This window comes from Sorex fumeus, unplaced genomic scaffold (genome assembly GCF_029834395.1).
Source record: "Sorex fumeus unplaced genomic scaffold, SorFum_2.1 ptg000122l, whole genome shotgun sequence".
Lineage (NCBI taxonomy): Eukaryota > Metazoa > Chordata > Mammalia > Eulipotyphla > Soricidae > Sorex > Sorex fumeus.
The window spans coordinates 11,131,563-11,148,978 of NW_026606179.1; the positions used below are offsets into that span (position 1 = coordinate 11,131,563).

General features: G+C 53.4%; 1 protein-coding gene across 1 annotated transcript in view; it reads right to left on the reverse strand.

The window, feature by feature from the left end:
- PRR12 (proline rich 12) overlaps positions 1-17,416 on the reverse strand; it is a 30,636-nt gene that overhangs the window by 6,219 nt on the left and 7,001 nt on the right. The window contains exons 5-9 of the mRNA XM_056136849.1: positions 16,192-16,858; positions 12,111-12,646; positions 2,349-2,465; positions 2,036-2,169; positions 787-1,262 (exon numbers count right to left, since the gene is read on the reverse strand). Coding sequence (XP_055992824.1) covers positions 787-1,262; positions 2,036-2,169; positions 2,349-2,465; positions 12,111-12,646; positions 16,192-16,858 — 1,930 coding nt within the window. The remainder of the gene's footprint in view (positions 1-786; positions 1,263-2,035; positions 2,170-2,348; positions 2,466-12,110; positions 12,647-16,191; positions 16,859-17,416) is intronic.

Here is a 17,416-nt window from a genome sequence, read left to right on the forward strand (position 1 = left end):
TTTTTTGGGGGGGTCACACTGGCAACGCCCAGGAGTTACTCCTGATTGTGCTCGGGGTATATACAGGATGTTGGGTATCGAACCTGGGTCAGACTTTTTGCAAGGCAAAAGTCCTCTCTGCTGTACTATTGCTCTGCCTCATCAGGGCTTACTCTTTCTCTGTGTTCAGGTATCATCCTGGCAAGGCTCAGGAAACCATACGGGACACGAGGGTCAAACCCGGGTGGACCATGTCTAGGGCAAGTGCTCTACTGGCTGTGCTATAGCTTCAGTCCTAATAATCTGCTTTTTTTTATTGGTTTTGTTGTTTTGCTTTTGAGCCACACCCTGCAGAGCTCAGGGCTTAGATCTGGCTCTGCACGCAGGGCTCACTCCTGGTGGTGCTCCGGGGTCCCTATGGGATGTTGGGATCAAAGCATTCAATCTTTTTTTTTTTTTTTGCTTTTTGGGTCACACCCGGCGATGCACAGGGGTTACTCCTGGCTCATGCACTCAGGAATTTCTCCTAGCAGTGCTCGGGGGACCATATGGGATGCTGGGAATTGAACCCAGCTCGGTCACGTGCAAGGCAAACGCCCTACCCACTGTGCTATATTGCTCCAGCCCTAGCTGCATTTGATCTTAAGCAAGACCAGCACCACTGTCCTCTGGACTGGGCCCCCCAATCTGATTTTGTGATTTCGTGTGCTCCTTTGTGCAATCATCCCTCCACACCGACCCCGTCTCCTGCCAGCCAAGTCTCACCCACAGCCCCGCGCCTTGTGCTGCAGTTGCGGAGGGTCTCACCATCCTCGCTAGGTGCTCCAGGGGAGGATTCTGAGTCTGACGAGCTGCCAGGTGGGGCTCCACCAGCTGAGGCGGCATTGCCTGCCGCCTCCTTTAGCCACTTCTTCCTCTTCTTAGGGGGTGGCTCCGCCTTTACCTTGGCAGGCCTGGCCTTGGGGAGCCGGGCAGTGGTGGGCTGGCTGGCAGCAACGCTCCGCTCAGGCCGTGTCTGACGCCCGCCCGCGCCCCGCAGCAGCCGCTCCCCTCGTGAGCTTCGCTCCCGCTCCTTCTCCTTCTCCTTCTCCCCGGGGCGAGGGGGTGAGGGCTTGTCTGGAGGAGGTGGCTCCGGTGTGGCCGTCTCAGCAGTCTGCTCTGGGATTTTTTCAGAAGGCGCCTTCTCGGGGGTCTCAGGCTTCGGAGGTGGGGCTGGAGCCTTGGCGGGGGGTGCCGAGCTGCTGCCTCCCACAGATGTGGGGCCCTTGGACTGCCCAGAGCGCCTGAAAGGGCATGTGAGGGAAATTGCATCCGCCACTGCAAGGACTCCCCAAATCACACAGCTCAAAGCTATGAGCCCATTTTCCTCTCTCTGAACCTACATCCCGTCTTTCATTTCACTTTGGTTTTAGTGTCACACCCAGCAATGCTTTGGGATCACTCCAGGCTCTGCACTCAGAGAATACTTCTGGTGGTACCTCGGGGACCTTATGGAGTGCTGGGGATTGAACCCAGTCAGCCACGTGCAAGGCAAGTCTTCTCCCCGGTCTTCTACTGCTCTAGCCCAAGACATCCCATTTCCTTTTTTTTTTTGCTTTTTTGGTCACATCCGGGGATACACAGGGGTTACTCCTGGCTTGCACTCAGGAATTACTCCTGGCAGTGCTCAGGTGACCATATGGGATGCTGGGGATCGAATCCGGGTCGGCTGCGTGCAAGGCAAACGCCCTACCCACTGTGCTATCGCTCCAGCCTGACATCCCCTTTCTTTTTTTTTTAAATTTTTATTAGTGAAACACCATGAGGTACAGTTGTAGACTTACAAATTTTTGTGCTTGGGTTTCAGTTATACAGTGATCAAACACCCATCCCTCCACCAGTGCCCATTCTCTACCACCACTGATCCCAGTATCCTTCCCACCTCCATCCCTCCCATCCCACCCTGCCTCTGTGGCAGGGCATTCCCTTTTGATACCCCCTTTCTTGAACCTGATTGTCTGTCCTTTTCTGGCAAGCCTCCCCAGCATGCCACCCACATGGTCCCCACATCACATACCTCACAGGCGCGGGGGGCCGGTGCCAGGGCTTCCGGGCACAGACCCGCACATAATCCTTCTTGTTGATGTTTTCCAGGAACTTTACATAAAGGCGCTGGTAACGGTTCTTCGCATCCCCAAAATACCCCAAATACTATGGAGGGGAACAAAATGTACGTGAGTCTTAAGAAATCCATACAGGTGGCAAATAACCTGGAAGCTTCGGGGGTGGGGAAAGGCATGTGGGGGTCCCACAACACCCTAACTCCCACCCTGCCCCAGCACGGATGTCCCTCATGACACCTGCGTTCCTAATGCCCTCAGTACACTCACATTGCTGGTGGCACAGAATTGCCGTTGCCCATCCTTGATCTCTGGGGTGAATTTCTGCAAGAGAGCCTTCTGGACGCGCCAAATGGGGGGCGGCTCGCGGCCCGTCTGCAGTGCCAACTAAGGGGGGAGCAGCGAGGCGGCAGGTCAGCACCTTCCTGCCCCTGCTCCCCAGCGCCCGGCCCGCTGTCCTCCCCCACTCACACCCTGCAGAAAACCATGGTTGTGGCAAGTGCCCAAGAGTCAGGCTGAGCACCTTCTCCAGCGCCAGGCACAACCCTTGGGGGTGCCGCTCCAGCCTGGCGCTGTCCTCCCAGCACTCCCCTCAAAAGTTATTCCCCACCTTTACCACACACCAGGCAGGATGCTGAGGGGAGCACGGCAGTGGAATGGACACCCTCCCCCCAAAACAAATTCCCTGTGGGGTCTTTGTTCCCACGACAAGCACATATACCCAATAGGGGGAGGCTGTCGTGTGTCCCGAAGACACAGGTGACCTGCCCCATGGTGGAAAGGTGCATCAGCCTTCCCACCATGGGGCAGGGCACAGTGGGAAAAAGGCTCATCTCAGTTCCCACGTCCCAACACTGATGCTTGTGCTCTGCCACAGGCCCTGAGAACAGAGGCCTACTCGTCAGCTCAGCGACTGAGCTTGGGGAGCAAAGAGAGTCCTAGGAGATCTGATACGGGCATAGCACAGAGAATGAACAGGATAGTGTCAAAGTCCGGGGCACGAGGACAGCAGCCCTGAAGGCAGTGCCCTGCAAGGAATGAGGGGCTAGTTCAAGACTGGGGACTGTTACGTCACTACTTGGGATAAAGAGGGTGGGGAAGGTGACTTGGTTCTGTGCCAACCCCAAGCGGTGCCAGGCAGGCCCTACACACACCCGCCAGTCACATGATACCCAGGATTCCTGGTGTAGAGGGCAAGGACAATCAATTGCTCCTGTCTGCACAGGTCTGGGATCCATTAGTGATGTCTGGCCTGGCAGCAGCTGCCTCCCCAGGCCTGTGTGCCAGATGTCACCCGTTCCTGGCTTCCAGGCAGCTGCTACAGCTGCTGTATCATTAAATTGTCTTGTTCTTCACATCAGCCCCAGGGAGCGCTAAAAAGGGGCAAGGGTATATAAGAGTCTAGGCTGAATTTGGGTCACACTGATGTCCAGAACGATTCTTGGCTGTCTCAGACAAAGGATGTGGCACCCCAATTCACATCTCTTTGGGTCCCACTCTTGGTCCCAAGTCAGAGGCACAAGGAAGGCAAAGCTCACCTCTGACCACTCCCTGCCCTGCAAGGAACCAGAGTCCCCGTGCACTCTACGGCCTGGCATTGGGCTTGTTTGCTCTCCTTCACTGGCCTCTGTCCAGCAGGCTGCCCAGACCCCTCAAAGCACAGAAGACCCCTCCCCCACCCCTTTCACACACAGGGCCCTGCAGACCCCACCCACCAACTTCCTCTCTGAAAGGGAGCTCCCTCAGGGAGAGGCTTTTCCCCTCCATGGGAATATTATGTTCCCTTCCCTGTTCCAGTTTTTAGAAGCCTTGGAAAAAAATCCATGACTGTCCCCCCACTCCCACCAAGAAGACCCCCCCCAACCCACCAATTTGCTCTAAAAATAAGGCTCAGAGTTTTTTTTGTTTTTGTTTTTGTTTTTTGGCCACACCAAATATTACACAGGGAAAGGTACTGGAGATTGAACTGGGCTTGTCCACTGTAAGCCACATGTCTTCATCCACAAACTACCTCTCCAGCACAGGGGAGCTTTCATTTTTATTCCTGAGCCACACGTAGGGCTTACTCTTGGTGCTGTACTTCAGGAATCACTCTCCACGCTGCCTGAGGAACCCTACACAGTAGCACTGTAGCACTGTCCTCCCATTGTTCATCGATTTGCTCGAGCGGGCCCAGTAATGTCTCCACTGTGAGACTTGTTGTTACTGTGTTTGGCGTATCGAATATGTCACGGGTAGCTTGTCAGGCTTTGCCGTGTGAGCAAGATACTCAGGGTAGCTTGCTGGGCGCTCTGAGAGGGGTGGAGGAATCGAACCTGGGCCGAGTGGTGGGCCCCGTTGCAAGGCAAACACCTTACCTGCTGTGCTATAGTGCCCATAATAAAACATGGGTTGGCCACATTCAAGTCAAGCTGTGTTATGGCTCTGGCCCCCAGGCTGATTGTTTTAAAATACAGCAGCCAACAGGATTATACCATGGGGTGCTTGAGGTGCCAGGGATTAAATTTAGGAAACTATCTCCCACCCAGTAAGCTATTCTGAAGCCCCTCAATTCACTACATCCCAATCCCCAAACCATCCAGCGACAAGCTTCCCCCAATTCACCAGTTTCAACCTTAAGGATTGTTTTTTTCTTTTTTTCTTTTTTGCTTTTTGGGTCACACCCGGCGATGCACAGGAGTTACACCTGGTTCATGCACTCAGGAATTACTCTTGGCGGTGCTCGGGGGACCATATGCGATGCTGGAAATCGAACCTAGGTCGGCTGCGTGCAAGGCAAACGCCCTACCAGCTGTGCTATTGCTCCAGCCCCAACTCCAAGGATCCTTGCCAGGGATCCAAGTGGGACCAGCAGCACCCAAGCCCCGCCTTTTGTTTTCATGTCAATCACATCAATGACCACGCCCCCTCACGTTGGGCAGTCCTCCAATCACCAAGTCCCATCTCTACAGAAGTCGCTGCTGATTGGAGATTATCTGACTAAGGCAGCCAATCAAAAGAATTAATACTGTCATCCCCCCCCCCCACACACACACACACACGTTAAGGGGAACCAATCAGAGTCTCATCTCAGTTGTTGGCCAGGAGAAAGCAGGGGGAATATAAATGAGCTAGAAGCACTCAACCTCCTATTAACAGGGAAGCTCAGGATCCCATCATCGGAATCTGTGGTACAGAACTGAGGTCGTGAGCAGCCTATCATGGAGTGTACCCTACCATAATCGGGTGCCTCCCCATTACCCATCCAGCCACTCAACTCCATGGACCCTGGACCTCACGAACACATGATGTTTTTTCTCACTCTGGAGCTTGCATAGGCTGTGGCCTCTGCCTGAACTGGCTCCATGCAGCGCTCAGACCTTTTCCCATCCAGTGCAAACCTTCCACATCCCCGAGAACTGGGAGTGAATACTCATCAGGAAGGGGAAGTCTGATCCACAAGGTGCAGTTCAGTCGTAACTCCTCACACATGGCCCAAGTATTTGAAATGCCGCGGATCAGACTGAAGCTAAAGGTGAAACAAGCCCCCTCCCCAAACCTCCCCGCCAAAACTGGATGTCTAAGTCTTGATCTAAAAAAACATGGGAAACATCATAGCACTTTTTTTCTTTCTTGGTTACAAGTTGCAAGTTATTTCAGACAAACTGTTGCAGATCAAATACATTGTTTCCGAGCTACCACGGGCAGGGTGCTCTCCCCAAAGTGTTCTGGGGTGGTTCCCAGGAGCCAAACCTGTACTTCCTGCAGGCAAAACATGAGTTACCTGCCCAACGTCTAAAATATTCCATAAGAAATTATTTTATAATGTTGGATAACATTGGTTTGTCCTTTTTGTCCCCTGCCCCCCCCCACCCCAGGGAGCTTAAATTTACTGAGTTACACGCCCATCACAGTGCTCTCAAAGCATACCCTATTCTACCACGGGCACTCTTAATCCTGTATTTATCTTTGTGCTCTTCTTCCCCTATCTGTTAATCACTTTTATCCCCAAACCTGACCTGGGACTTGTAAATTCATTTTCTTCAGAGGACTCTGGATTTTATATATGCAAGTAAAACACAGCTTTTCTCTTTCCTCTATGTCCTTTGCAGTTTACTGCATAGTTTACTTTAGAGCAATGTCCTCTTTGTATAGACACAGAAGGACAGTTAATGATATGCTTTTGTAACTTGGAAGTTAACTGACTCTGAATAATATTTACTCCTGGGCATCCGTCACATTTACTTGATTTAAGCCTCAGTTGCCCTTACTTGCTAACACCCTCAAAAGGAGGGTCCCGGCGAGGGACTTGGATGAACCCAGGGCAAGCTGTAAGCTACACAGGCATTGAAAAGGGACAGGCAACGTGCCACAAGAAGTATAGTAAGTTAAGAGCATGGTCACGGAACAAATTCTGTCATGACCCTAAAAGAAGCAACTGAATAAGGACCCTGCTGGGGTTAGGAAAGAGTAATTTGGCCTGTGGACTTTGGTCTGGGATATATAGCAAAATATCTCCAGGAAAACCCACCCTTTAAGCTTAATGTATCTCTTACCGTGTCCATACAAAATGACTAGAAATACTAAGAAGCAAATTAAATATGATTGTTTAAGTGGATACCGGTTAAGGAAAGGAGAAAGCAACACACCTTTGATGGAATCCTGCCCTTGGGTGTATCTCCTACCAGAATCTAGAGTGCTGAACCCCCAGATGAAATTCTTTCAGTTAATCTCCTAGAAGAACTTCCCCTGAAGGAAGGGCTTTACATCTGTTTATTGTTATGATAATGTTCAACTACCCCTATGTGTAATCCCACCCCTCATGATTTTTATATAACTACACTGTGAGAGAGAGCCCAGCAAGCTACCTGAGAGTATCCCGCCCGCATAGCAGAGCCTGGCAAGCTCCCTGAGGCATATTCGATACGCCAAAAACAGTAACAAGTCTCACGATGGAGACGTTACTGGTGCCCACTCGAGCAAATTGATGAACAACAGGAAGACAGTGCTACAGTGCTACACTGTGAGACTAGAATAAACTATCACTGACTAACAACCAGCCTGTGGCCCTGTTCCTTCCTTCCCTGTTTCTTCCTTTGTCGACCAGCTTGGGAAGGCAGTTCTGGCCACAGAACACACCATAAGACCCTAAGAGAGGCCTGAACTTAGTACAGCGCATGGGGCATTTGCTGTGCCCTGCCCTGGCATCACAACTGGTTCCCTGAGCACCGCCAGGAATAATTTCTGATTGTAGAGCCAGGATTAACCCCTGTGCATTGCTGGGTGTGAACCAAACAAAAAAAAATTATTTCGTAAGGCCATAAGAAATTATGGTCTTGAGCCAGAGAGACAATATAGCAGGTAGGGTGCTTGCCTTGCATGAAAGCAAACCAGGGTTTGATCTCTGGTATCCCATATGGTCTCCCAAGCACCACCAGTTAATGCCAGAGTGCAATGCCAGAATAAACCTTGTGCATCCCTGGGTGTGGCCTCAAAACCAAAACCAAAACCAAAATAATTCTTGCGCTCAAAGGTAGTATAGGGGTTAAGACACATGCTTACAGACCTGCTTCCACTCCCACCACCATGGTCGCTGACCACAGAGTAAGGACTAGACCTTAAGCATCACTGGGCATTGCCCCAAACCAAAATGAGCCTTGTAGCTCATTTCACCTGGCTCTGAATAGTTTTTAAGTTGTTTTCTGAACTCAAGTCTCATGGCTGGAAGGCTCTACCACTGATCCACATCCTACTCCCAACCCCTTTCGTATTTTGGGTTTTGTTTCCACTTTGGGCCATACCCGGAGATGCTCAGGGGTTACTCCTAGCAATGAACTCAGGAATTACCCTTGGAAGTGCTGAGGGACCTTAAGAGATGCCAAGGACAGCCACACGCAAGGCAAGCGCCCTCCCTCCTGTATGATCTATCCAGTCCTAGTGTCTGGGTTTTCATTTTGAGGCCACATCCATCCAGAAGTGCTTAAGGGCTATTCCCCCAGCTCTGTGCTCAGAGAAACTAGCAGTGCTGGCAACTGACCCATGACCTCCTGCATGCAAAGCGCTTGCTCAACCTATGAACTCTCTAGCACTTCTCATTTTTGAAAAATATGAACTGGCTCATCTATTTCTACTGAACTGCCATTGTTCTAGAACACTCTATGGTCTGTGATACATTTTTATAGCTCTGTGAATGCAGTATCTTTTTTTTCTTTTTTTAAAAACTTTTTCGTTTTTTGGGGTTTTTTTTCTGTCATGGCTGTCAAAGCTCAGGTAATACTCCTGGCTCCAACACTGACCCTGGAATGCTCAGAATTGATCCAGGGGGCCAGAGCGATAGTACAGCGGGGAGGGTGTTTGCCTTGCGTGCAGCTGACCCGGGTTCAATTCCCAGCATCTCATATGGTCCCCCAGCATGACCAGGAGTAATTTCTGAGTGAGAAATAAGTCCTGCACATCACTGAATATAAACTCCCCCACCAAAAAAAAAAAAAAACACACATATATATAGATAGATAGATAGTCACTTTGAATTACAAAATTATTAAAGGAGAGTTTTTAAAAAAGAAAAAAAAAGGAAAAAAGGGCTGGAGCAATAGTACACTGGGTCGAACACTTGCCTTGCATAGGGCCGACCCAGGTTCAATCTGTAGCATCCTATATGGTCCCTGAGCACTGCCAGGAATAATTTGTGAGTTCTTATAAAAACAAAAAGAAAAGAAGAAAAGCAAAAACTAAGTGGCAGAGGGTCCGGAGAGATCACTTGGGGATTTAGGCTTGCATGTGGATAACCCCTGTTTGCATGTGGATAACCCCAGTTTGATCCCCAGGACCCCATGTTACCCCAGCCGTACCAGGAGTAATCCCTGAACTCAAGAGTGAGGAGTAAGCCCTGAGCACTGTCGAGTGTCGCCCCAAATATCTCTGCCAGTAAGTCACTGTAACTGTCCTCCCACTGTTCATCGATTTGCTCGAGCGGGCCCAGTAACGTCTCCATTGTGAGACTTGTTGTTACTGTGTTTGGCGTATCAAATACGTCACGGGTAGCTTGCCAGGCTTTGCCGTGCGAGCAAGATACTCTCGGTAGCTTGCCGGGCTCTCCGAGAGGGGTGGAGGAATCGAACTCGGGTCGGCCATGTTGGCCGCTTGCAAGGCAAACGCCCTATCCACTGTGATATCACTCCAGCAAATTCGGAAATACACTAATTAGCCCCGCATCACAAAAGCTGCCATATTTGACGTTAGAGATTTGTTCATGATCACTGCAGGGAATGAAGGGAAAAGAGGGGGAGGGAGGAGGGCCCCTTAAGTGTGTCCCCTCCGTCCACACACACAAGCACCCCATCTCACACAAGAGTCAAATGTGAAGATTTGCTGTTTTCTTTTGGGGAATTGGTTTGGCTGGGAGCACCCCCAGCTGTGCTGGGAGTGTACTATGGGAGGTACTTTGGGGGTCCCAAACGATGGCAGGGATAGAATCCAGGCCACCAATGAGCTCACTCTGGCCCCAAATGTGGGAGATTTGGATCGACTCCTCCAGCACAACTGAAAATGGACTTTTTATTTGAGGGTGTCAGAGCTCATACCTGCTCTGAGTGTGAGGGGCCTGAAATTGGGGTACTTGGGCTCAGTGATGCTGGTAGCCACAAAGGCTCTATTCCCACTAGTGCTCAGGGGACCACTGGGTACCAGGGATTGATCTGTATGCCAGGCAAGAGTTTTAGCCCTTGACTAGGCTTCCCACCCCCAAAGTCTGCCACCACAGGCCAGAGCGATGGTACACTGGGGAAGTATTTGCTTGCAACTGGCCAACCTGGGTTTGATCCCCATCACTTCCTATGGTCCCCTGGGCTATAGGAGGTGCTGGGACCATCAAAGTGATCCTTGAACTTAGTCAGGAGAAAGTGTGATCACCGCTGGGTGTGGCCCTCAAACAAAACAATAAATAAACAGGCCACCAGCCTGTCCTCCCTCCAGGTCCATGAACAAATCTGCATGTGAATGTGGGGTGTAGTCCTGGGGCTGTGGGGCCCCCACTCTAGCACACACTCATGTTGTATTTTAAGACTCTGAATCTTGGCCTGGCCCCTTCCCCTGCCCTGTGCCAGCTGGGATGTGGTGTCAGATGGCGCTGGCGCCAATCCCAGCCTGCCACCCGTGCACCAGCAAGTCTGTCCCTGACCATGAACTTCCTTGTCTGCAAAAGTCCAGGGCTGGGCACCGGTCACTGTCAGTGTCAGAGGATATACAGCCAAGAGCTGAGTTGGACACTCAGAAATGAGCTCCCAGGGGCCAGAGCAATAGTACAGTGGACAGGGTCCCCCAAGCTCAGCAAGTATGATGCCTGAGTTCAGAGCCAAGAAGTCCTGAGCACCACTGGGTGTGGCCCCAAACCAGAAACAAACAACAAAAGGGCTCTCACAATCCACACAAGGTTTGTTGCTGCATAGAATGAACTAGAGCTCTGACCCTTAGTCGCCCCAGACATGAAGGGCAATTATGGAGACAGAGTGGTGTTGGCTGCACCAATAAACGTACTGAGTATGTGAACAGTGCACTCACCAAGGCTAAATGAGGGGCCAGAGAACGAGAACACTGTGGTTGGGTGTTTGCATTGCACACAGCTGAGCCCAGTTGGACTATGGCACCACGTGGGAAGCAACACCAGGGGTCGCTCCTGAGCACAGAGCCAAGAATAGCCCTTAAGCACCACAGGTAGGGTGAGAGCTACAGGGCAGAGGTTATGGAGCTTGTCTTGCACACAACTGATCTAGGTTCAATCCCGGACACCCCACAGTGTCCCCAGAGCCAGGCATGAACCCTAAGTGCAGAGACAGGAGTAAGCCCAAGCCCAAGAGTGGCTCTTCAGCAGCCAGATCATACAGTATAAGGCTGAGCTCAGCACACAGGACAGCCAGGTTCAAGTTAACACCAAACCAACAAAAGAAGCAGATTGCTGTTATTATCCTTATAATGAACTCATCATACCATTTCCCCACATTTTTGTTTGGGGACCTCACCCAGCAGTGGTCAGGGCTTACTACTGGAGGTGCACAGGGGACCATGCAGGGTGTTGGGGATCGAACCCGAGTCAGCTGCGTGCAAGGCAAGCACCCTCCCTCCTGTATTATTGCTTGTGCCCCCCCAGTTGTACTTTTGAATCGCACAAATGTGACACAGGACATGCAACACACACCAAGGGTGAGTCCTGCCTCCAGGGCAATACACAGAGACGCTCAGAAGAGGCTTAGCCTCCAAGAGGCCAAATGGTTGACCGGGTGATTGGTCACTGGCCCTGGAGAAGCCCTACAAGGGCATCCAACCTCACTTACCCTGGGGGAGCACCTGGTCTCATTCTTCACGTGCAATGAAGCAAGCAAAACCTGCCTACTTTGGACCAGAAAGGAGAAAAGGGCTCTGTGGGCTGCTAGCCTGTTCTAACGGTCACTACATGAGCAAACTAGCCCAGCCATGGTATGTAAAAGTGACGGCCAATGTTGGTCAATTAAAGTTTATTTAAATAACAGAAAATGGACTACTTTGGGCTAACCTACAGAGTAGCGCGTAACTTCAAGTGATGAACCAGCTGATCTTCATGAAAGATTCGAGGGTGAAAAGAACAAGGGAAGCTCTGGGGCAGTAAGACCCCTCACAAGTTTAGCTTCCAGCAACATCTCAGAAGGACAAGCACTGGGGCACCTGAGCCTGGCAGGTGAAACTTATACCGATGCACTCCCTGGACCAGTGGGTGCAGTGAGCTGTGCCATCCGGACTGGCTCAACAACACTGTTTAGGCACAAGAGACCAAATTACCCTGCTAGGCCTATCATGTGAATGACCCTCAGGAGGACCTGGCCATCCCCCCACAAGGGCACCCCATGGCAAAGCAGCCAGGGGGTGGCCATCTGTGCCACCCGGGGTCACTCCACCTCCAGCTTTGTGCCCAACTACCAGCCGGCTATTGGCAGCAGCTTATAAACCAATGGGCTGGACTGGGCGCTGAGACAGACCGTGGCTGTATCCTGCAGGCACCTGGTGGGCGTGGGGGACACTCACCTTGAGGGAGGGGATGTCCTCGGCACGGATGACGAACTCGTCTCGCTCCCGGAAGATGCCCTCGCCCCCGCTCTCCCCCGCCTCCTCGTCGGTCTCGCCGCATACAGCCGCAGTCTCCTGCTTCTTGGCCAAATGTAGCGGGCGGGCATCGGGTGGCTCGGGGTCTTCGGGAGACGCGGCCGGGGGCTCCTCGGGTGGGGGGGCGGCGGCAGCGGCGGGCTGGGGGGCCGGTGGCGGCGGCGGGGGTGGCGGCGGCGGCGGCGGTGAGGGCAGCGCGGGTGGCACCGGTGGCACCGGTGGCGGCGGCGGCGGGGCCGGCGAGCTGGGTGCTGGGGCCACCAGCGGGGGTGGCGAGGGCAGCGGCGGCAGCGTGGGAGGCGCCGGGGGAGCCGGAGGAGCCGGAGCCGGCAGCTGCTGTAGCGGCTGCGGGGGCGGTGGAGGCGGCGGCGGAGGCGGTGGTGGTGGGGGTGGCGGCGGGGGTGTCGTCGGGGCGGGGGGCGGTGACGGAGGGGGCTTCTCCTCCAGCAACGGGGGCTCTGGGGGGCAAGAGGGGCGTCAGGGCAGGCTGCGGGGCTGTGAGCCCCCTCATGCAAGTTCGGCTTTCAACGACATCTCAAGGCAGCAGCTGGGTGGTTGGTGAAGAGTCTCCGCGCCCCTTCCACCACCCGCTGCCCGCTAGGGTCCCGCAGGCCTCCTGACCGACGGCCCCTCAGAATCGCGCCTGTTTCCAGGTTCAGAGCCCCACTCTGTGCGAGGCCCTCAAAGCTCCACTCCCCGCCGGAATTAGCGCCCACAGTGTCCAGGCTCCTCTCCCCACTGTCTTAGAAGCCAGTCCACCCAGCCCTGCAGCTCCCTCTATCCCCACAGACACTTTTTTCCGACTTTTTGGGTCACACCCGGCGATGCTCAGGGATTACTCCTAGCTCTGCACTCAGGGATCACTCCTGGTGGGGCTGGGGTACCCTATGGAATGCCAAGGATCAGACCCAGGTCGACCACGTGCAAGGCAAAAGTCCACCCCACTGTACTCAATCTCCGACCCCTCTCTCCACCTCCTCTTGCCCCTCCTTGGCCTCTCACTGTATCTGTGCCCTAACACCATGGTTTGGCCATTTCCCTTCCTGCTCCTGCCCAGGCTGGAGAGACAGTCCTGAGGCTTAAGTGTTTGCCTTTCATGCAGCTGAAGGGGGCTGGATCACCAGCACTGCATGGTCCCTGTGCACCACCACAAGTGGCTAACAGGATCCCCCAAATAAAGTCCAAGTTCTATCCCCGGGACCCCTTATAGTCTCCTAAGCTTCACCAGGAGCAGTCTCTGAGTACAGAGCCAGGAGGAAGCCCTAAGCACCACCAGGTATGTCCCCCTCACCAGAAACACCTAATTAAAAAAAAAAAAAAGAAAATGTAATAAAAGTAAAATATGATTCCCCCCCAATCCATCTCCTCTCAGCATCCCCAGACTAATCTCCAGCGTGCCTCCTGGCCCCCAAGACCAACTCTAGCACCTCTGCTCTGGCCCCCGAATGTCGCTTCCAAAGAGGACAATCCCTTTATTACGACTCAGCACCCCCGGAGTAATGTCCAAGGGAACCCTCCCCCAGCTCCAGGGGTTATGCTGAGACCCCCCCCCCCAAATCTCTAGCTTTTCCAGAGAACTATGAATCGCCTGTGGGCTGCTGAATGGACAAACCCTCAGTTCATCCCCTCTCTCGAGCCCTTCCGGTCTCCCCCTGTTCCTCCTCGGCCCTTCCCCAGTCTGAGGGGCATTCTGAGCATGACTGGCTTCCGCATCTAACTCCCGCTGGTTTGGGGATTTGTTTTGGCAGTGATTGGGGACCAGTCATGGTAGGGCACATGCCAGGGAAGTGCTTTCCCACTGTCTGTACATACTTGGGCTAAGGTACTCATCCCTAACACTGCAAAGGGTCTTCTGAGCACTGTCAGGAGTGAGCTCTGAGCACCACCCAGTGCGTTCCCGTGTGTCCCCCCAATTCCAGCTCCCATCCCCAAATACTTGTTTGGCCCTTTAACGTTTGTCTCCTCCATGGGTCTTGCTAACACCCCCTATCACCCTCAGATCCCATCAGACTCTCCTTCCCCCCCTCATTCTTCTCCACTCTCTGGTCTCAGCTCTGCCCTTCCTGCTTGTCTCCTCAGAACCCTTAGGAACCCCACAGCTCACCACTATTCATATGCCTCCCTTCACCCCAAAATCACATTCCTCACTCCCCCTTTCCCATCTTCTACATACCCCTACTCCCTAGGTGCCTTAGGGCCTTCAAGCACCTTCTGTATTTGTTTTTGGGGGCCACACCCAGCAGTGCTCAGGGGTCACTCCTGACAGGGTTCGGAAGACACCCTGTGGGGTGCTAGGGATTGAATCTGGTGAACTGCATGCGAGGTAAGTGCCCTTCCAGCTGTATTACCCCACCATCTATTTTTCCAGGAGGGTAGAAGGGTCTATGCCAGCAATGCTAACAGGTACTCCTGGCTCAGTGCTCTGTGTGGTGCTAGGAACAGAACCCGGATAACCGGTATGCAAAAATGATACTCAGACTCTCATGCTCTCTGTCCCTCAAGCCTCCCATTTTGGGAGGTAGGGTGTTAGAAACATACAAAACAGTGCTCAGAGCTTACTCCTGCAGTGTTCAAATAACCATTTGTGGTAACAGTGATGAATCCCAAAGCCCAAGTATGATCTTTCTGGCCCGTCAAGCTCTCGCTGTCCCATAAACCCCCAATTCCAGCTCCGCCCCCAGATACCTGTTTGGCCCTATAAGGCCCTTGAATTTTGATCATATTCTCTCAGAACCAACCCAGCACCCTCCAAGCACAGCCACCAGGCCAGAGGGAGTTTATCAAGCACGTATGTGCTGAGCACAGTCAGGAATGACCCCTGAGCACTGCTGGGTGTGGCCCCCAAACAGTAAAAATACAAAACAGAAAAACAAACCAAAATTGTCTTCGGCTTCTGCTCCCAATCACTTCCAATTGAAGGCTTTCAGCTCATTCAAGCTCCTGCCCCTCTTTCTTTCTCTTGGTTTTCTGGGTCACACCCTGCAGTGCCTGGGGGCTACTCCAGCTTGGTGCTCAGAAATACCCCTGGCAGTTTCCTGGCCAGGACTGGCCACATGCAGCGCCTTAACCCCTGTAGCATCTGCTTGCAACTGCTTTCCCCATAGTTCTTCCCTGCTCCCCCAAGACTATTCTCCCTGTCCATCACACACCCTGAACTCCTGTGCCCCAGAACTTCCAGGAGACTGTCTATTTCCACACCACACGCCGCCCTGGTCCCACCATGCTCCAGAGTCTGCCTGGGGCCCCTGCTCACCCACATAGCATCTGTGGGCAGATCAGAATGAAGCCCCATTGTCAAAACACTGTTTATCCTCAATCAAGAAGCTCTTTTTGAGGCCAGAGACACAGGACAGCAGGTAGGGCACTTGCCTTGCATGCGGCCAACCCGGGTTCTATCCCTAGCACCCTATATGGTCTCCTGAGCACCGCCAGAAGAGATTCCTGAGTGTTGAGGGTAAACCTCCACCACCACCAAAAAGAAAAAAATCTCTCTCCCAAACTAGAGACACATTCACCAAACAGAGAACAGAAGTCTCCACATAGGATGTTCATGCCCAATCCTCAGAACCCTGGGAGCTACTCCCCACCCCAAAACCAAGCACCACTGGGAGTAAACCAGAAGCACAGAACCAGGAGTAGTCCTGACTACTGCCAAGTATGGTTCAAAGAGCCCCCAACCCCCCTCACAAAAAGTAAAATGAAAAAAACCACAAAAATATTCCTTTTTCTTTTTTGGTTTTTTGGGGTCACACCTGAAGATATTCAGGGGTTACTCCTGGCGATGCTCAGGAGACCAAATGGGATGCCAGGGATTGAACCTAGGTCAGCTGCGTGCAGGGCAAACGCCCTCCCCGCTGTACTATCTGGCCCTGAAATTCCTTTCTCAACCACACAAGTCTACATTACTCATGTGGCATCCCTAAAACAATGCACTACCTGTGCAACCGTACAGACCACATGAAGCCCTGCCCATCTGCCCCGAGACTGGCGACTCAGAGCTTACCTGGTGTGCCAGTGCTGCTAGCACTGGGGAGACCTGGGAGCGGGGGTGGCCCTGGGACAGCAGCCTCCGTGGCTAAGGATGGCCCATCAGGCGGGGAGGTGTCCTTGGGCCCAGCGAGGGGTGGGTCATCCAGGGCAGAGATGGCCGAGGAGATGCTCTCCTGCAGGTCCCGGTTCTTGGCCACGGAGTCCTCCTCGTCCGAGGAGAAGGAGGGCAGCGTCTCCAGGTTGCGCTTCAGCTCCTCATCCAGCCGCTTGCAGGGCGAGGGGCACCCAAGCCCCAGCCCCTCACTCTCGGCCGCCTCCAGGGCGCCCCCCAGCCCAAAGGCACCCGCAGGAGGCGGGTGTGGCACCGTGGGGGCGGTAGGGGGCTGTGGCGGCAAGATGCGGGTGGGAACGGAGGGTGGCATGCTCTTGGGGGGGCTGAGAGGGGGCGTCAGGCCAGCCTGGTAGAGGGGAGGGTGTCGCTTCCCAGACTTGAGGAAGTCCAGGAAGGATGCCATGAAGCCCGACTTCATCTCGGGCTGCTTCTCCTCCACCTCCTTGATCTTCGCCTCAATCTTCTCCCGTGTCAGGCTGGAGTCCAGACTGTTGTGGTCAGGGCCCGAGACCAGGTCGCCAGATGACACGCCAAGCCCCTCGCCGGCCTTGGGTACAGACAGCTTGATCTAGATATGGGGGCAGGGGGGAATCAGGCCTGCCCCTCACCCAGGACTGGGGATAGACGTCCCCTCCTCATTCATGCCAAACCCCTAACCCTCCAAATCCCAGGCCAGGGTCAAGGAAGCATGGGCCCTGCAGGTGAGTCCCGCATTAGATTCCCAAGCACCATCAGGAGTGGCCTCCAAACACCGAACTAGGAGTGGTCCTATGCCCTGCTCGGTGTGGCTCCGAATAGATGATCCTTTTTTGGAGGAGGGGGTTCTTTGACATCTGGCTGTGCTCAGGGTGGGTTTTTGTTTTTCTTTTTTGGTCACACCCAGCCATGCTCGGGGGTTACTTCCTGGCTTCCTGGCTCTGCACTCAGGTGCTCAGGGGACTATGGAATGCCAGGGAGGAAAGCCGGGTCAGTTGCATGCAAGGCAAAAGCCCTCCCCATTGTTCTGACCCTGTGCCCCGGGGTCAACACTGGAGTTAGAGAACTCCGGTGTGGGACTCAAGCCACAGCACCAGCCCAGGCCTGTATGCACGACCAGCCACTTAGCCTTGTATTATTCCCCGTCTGT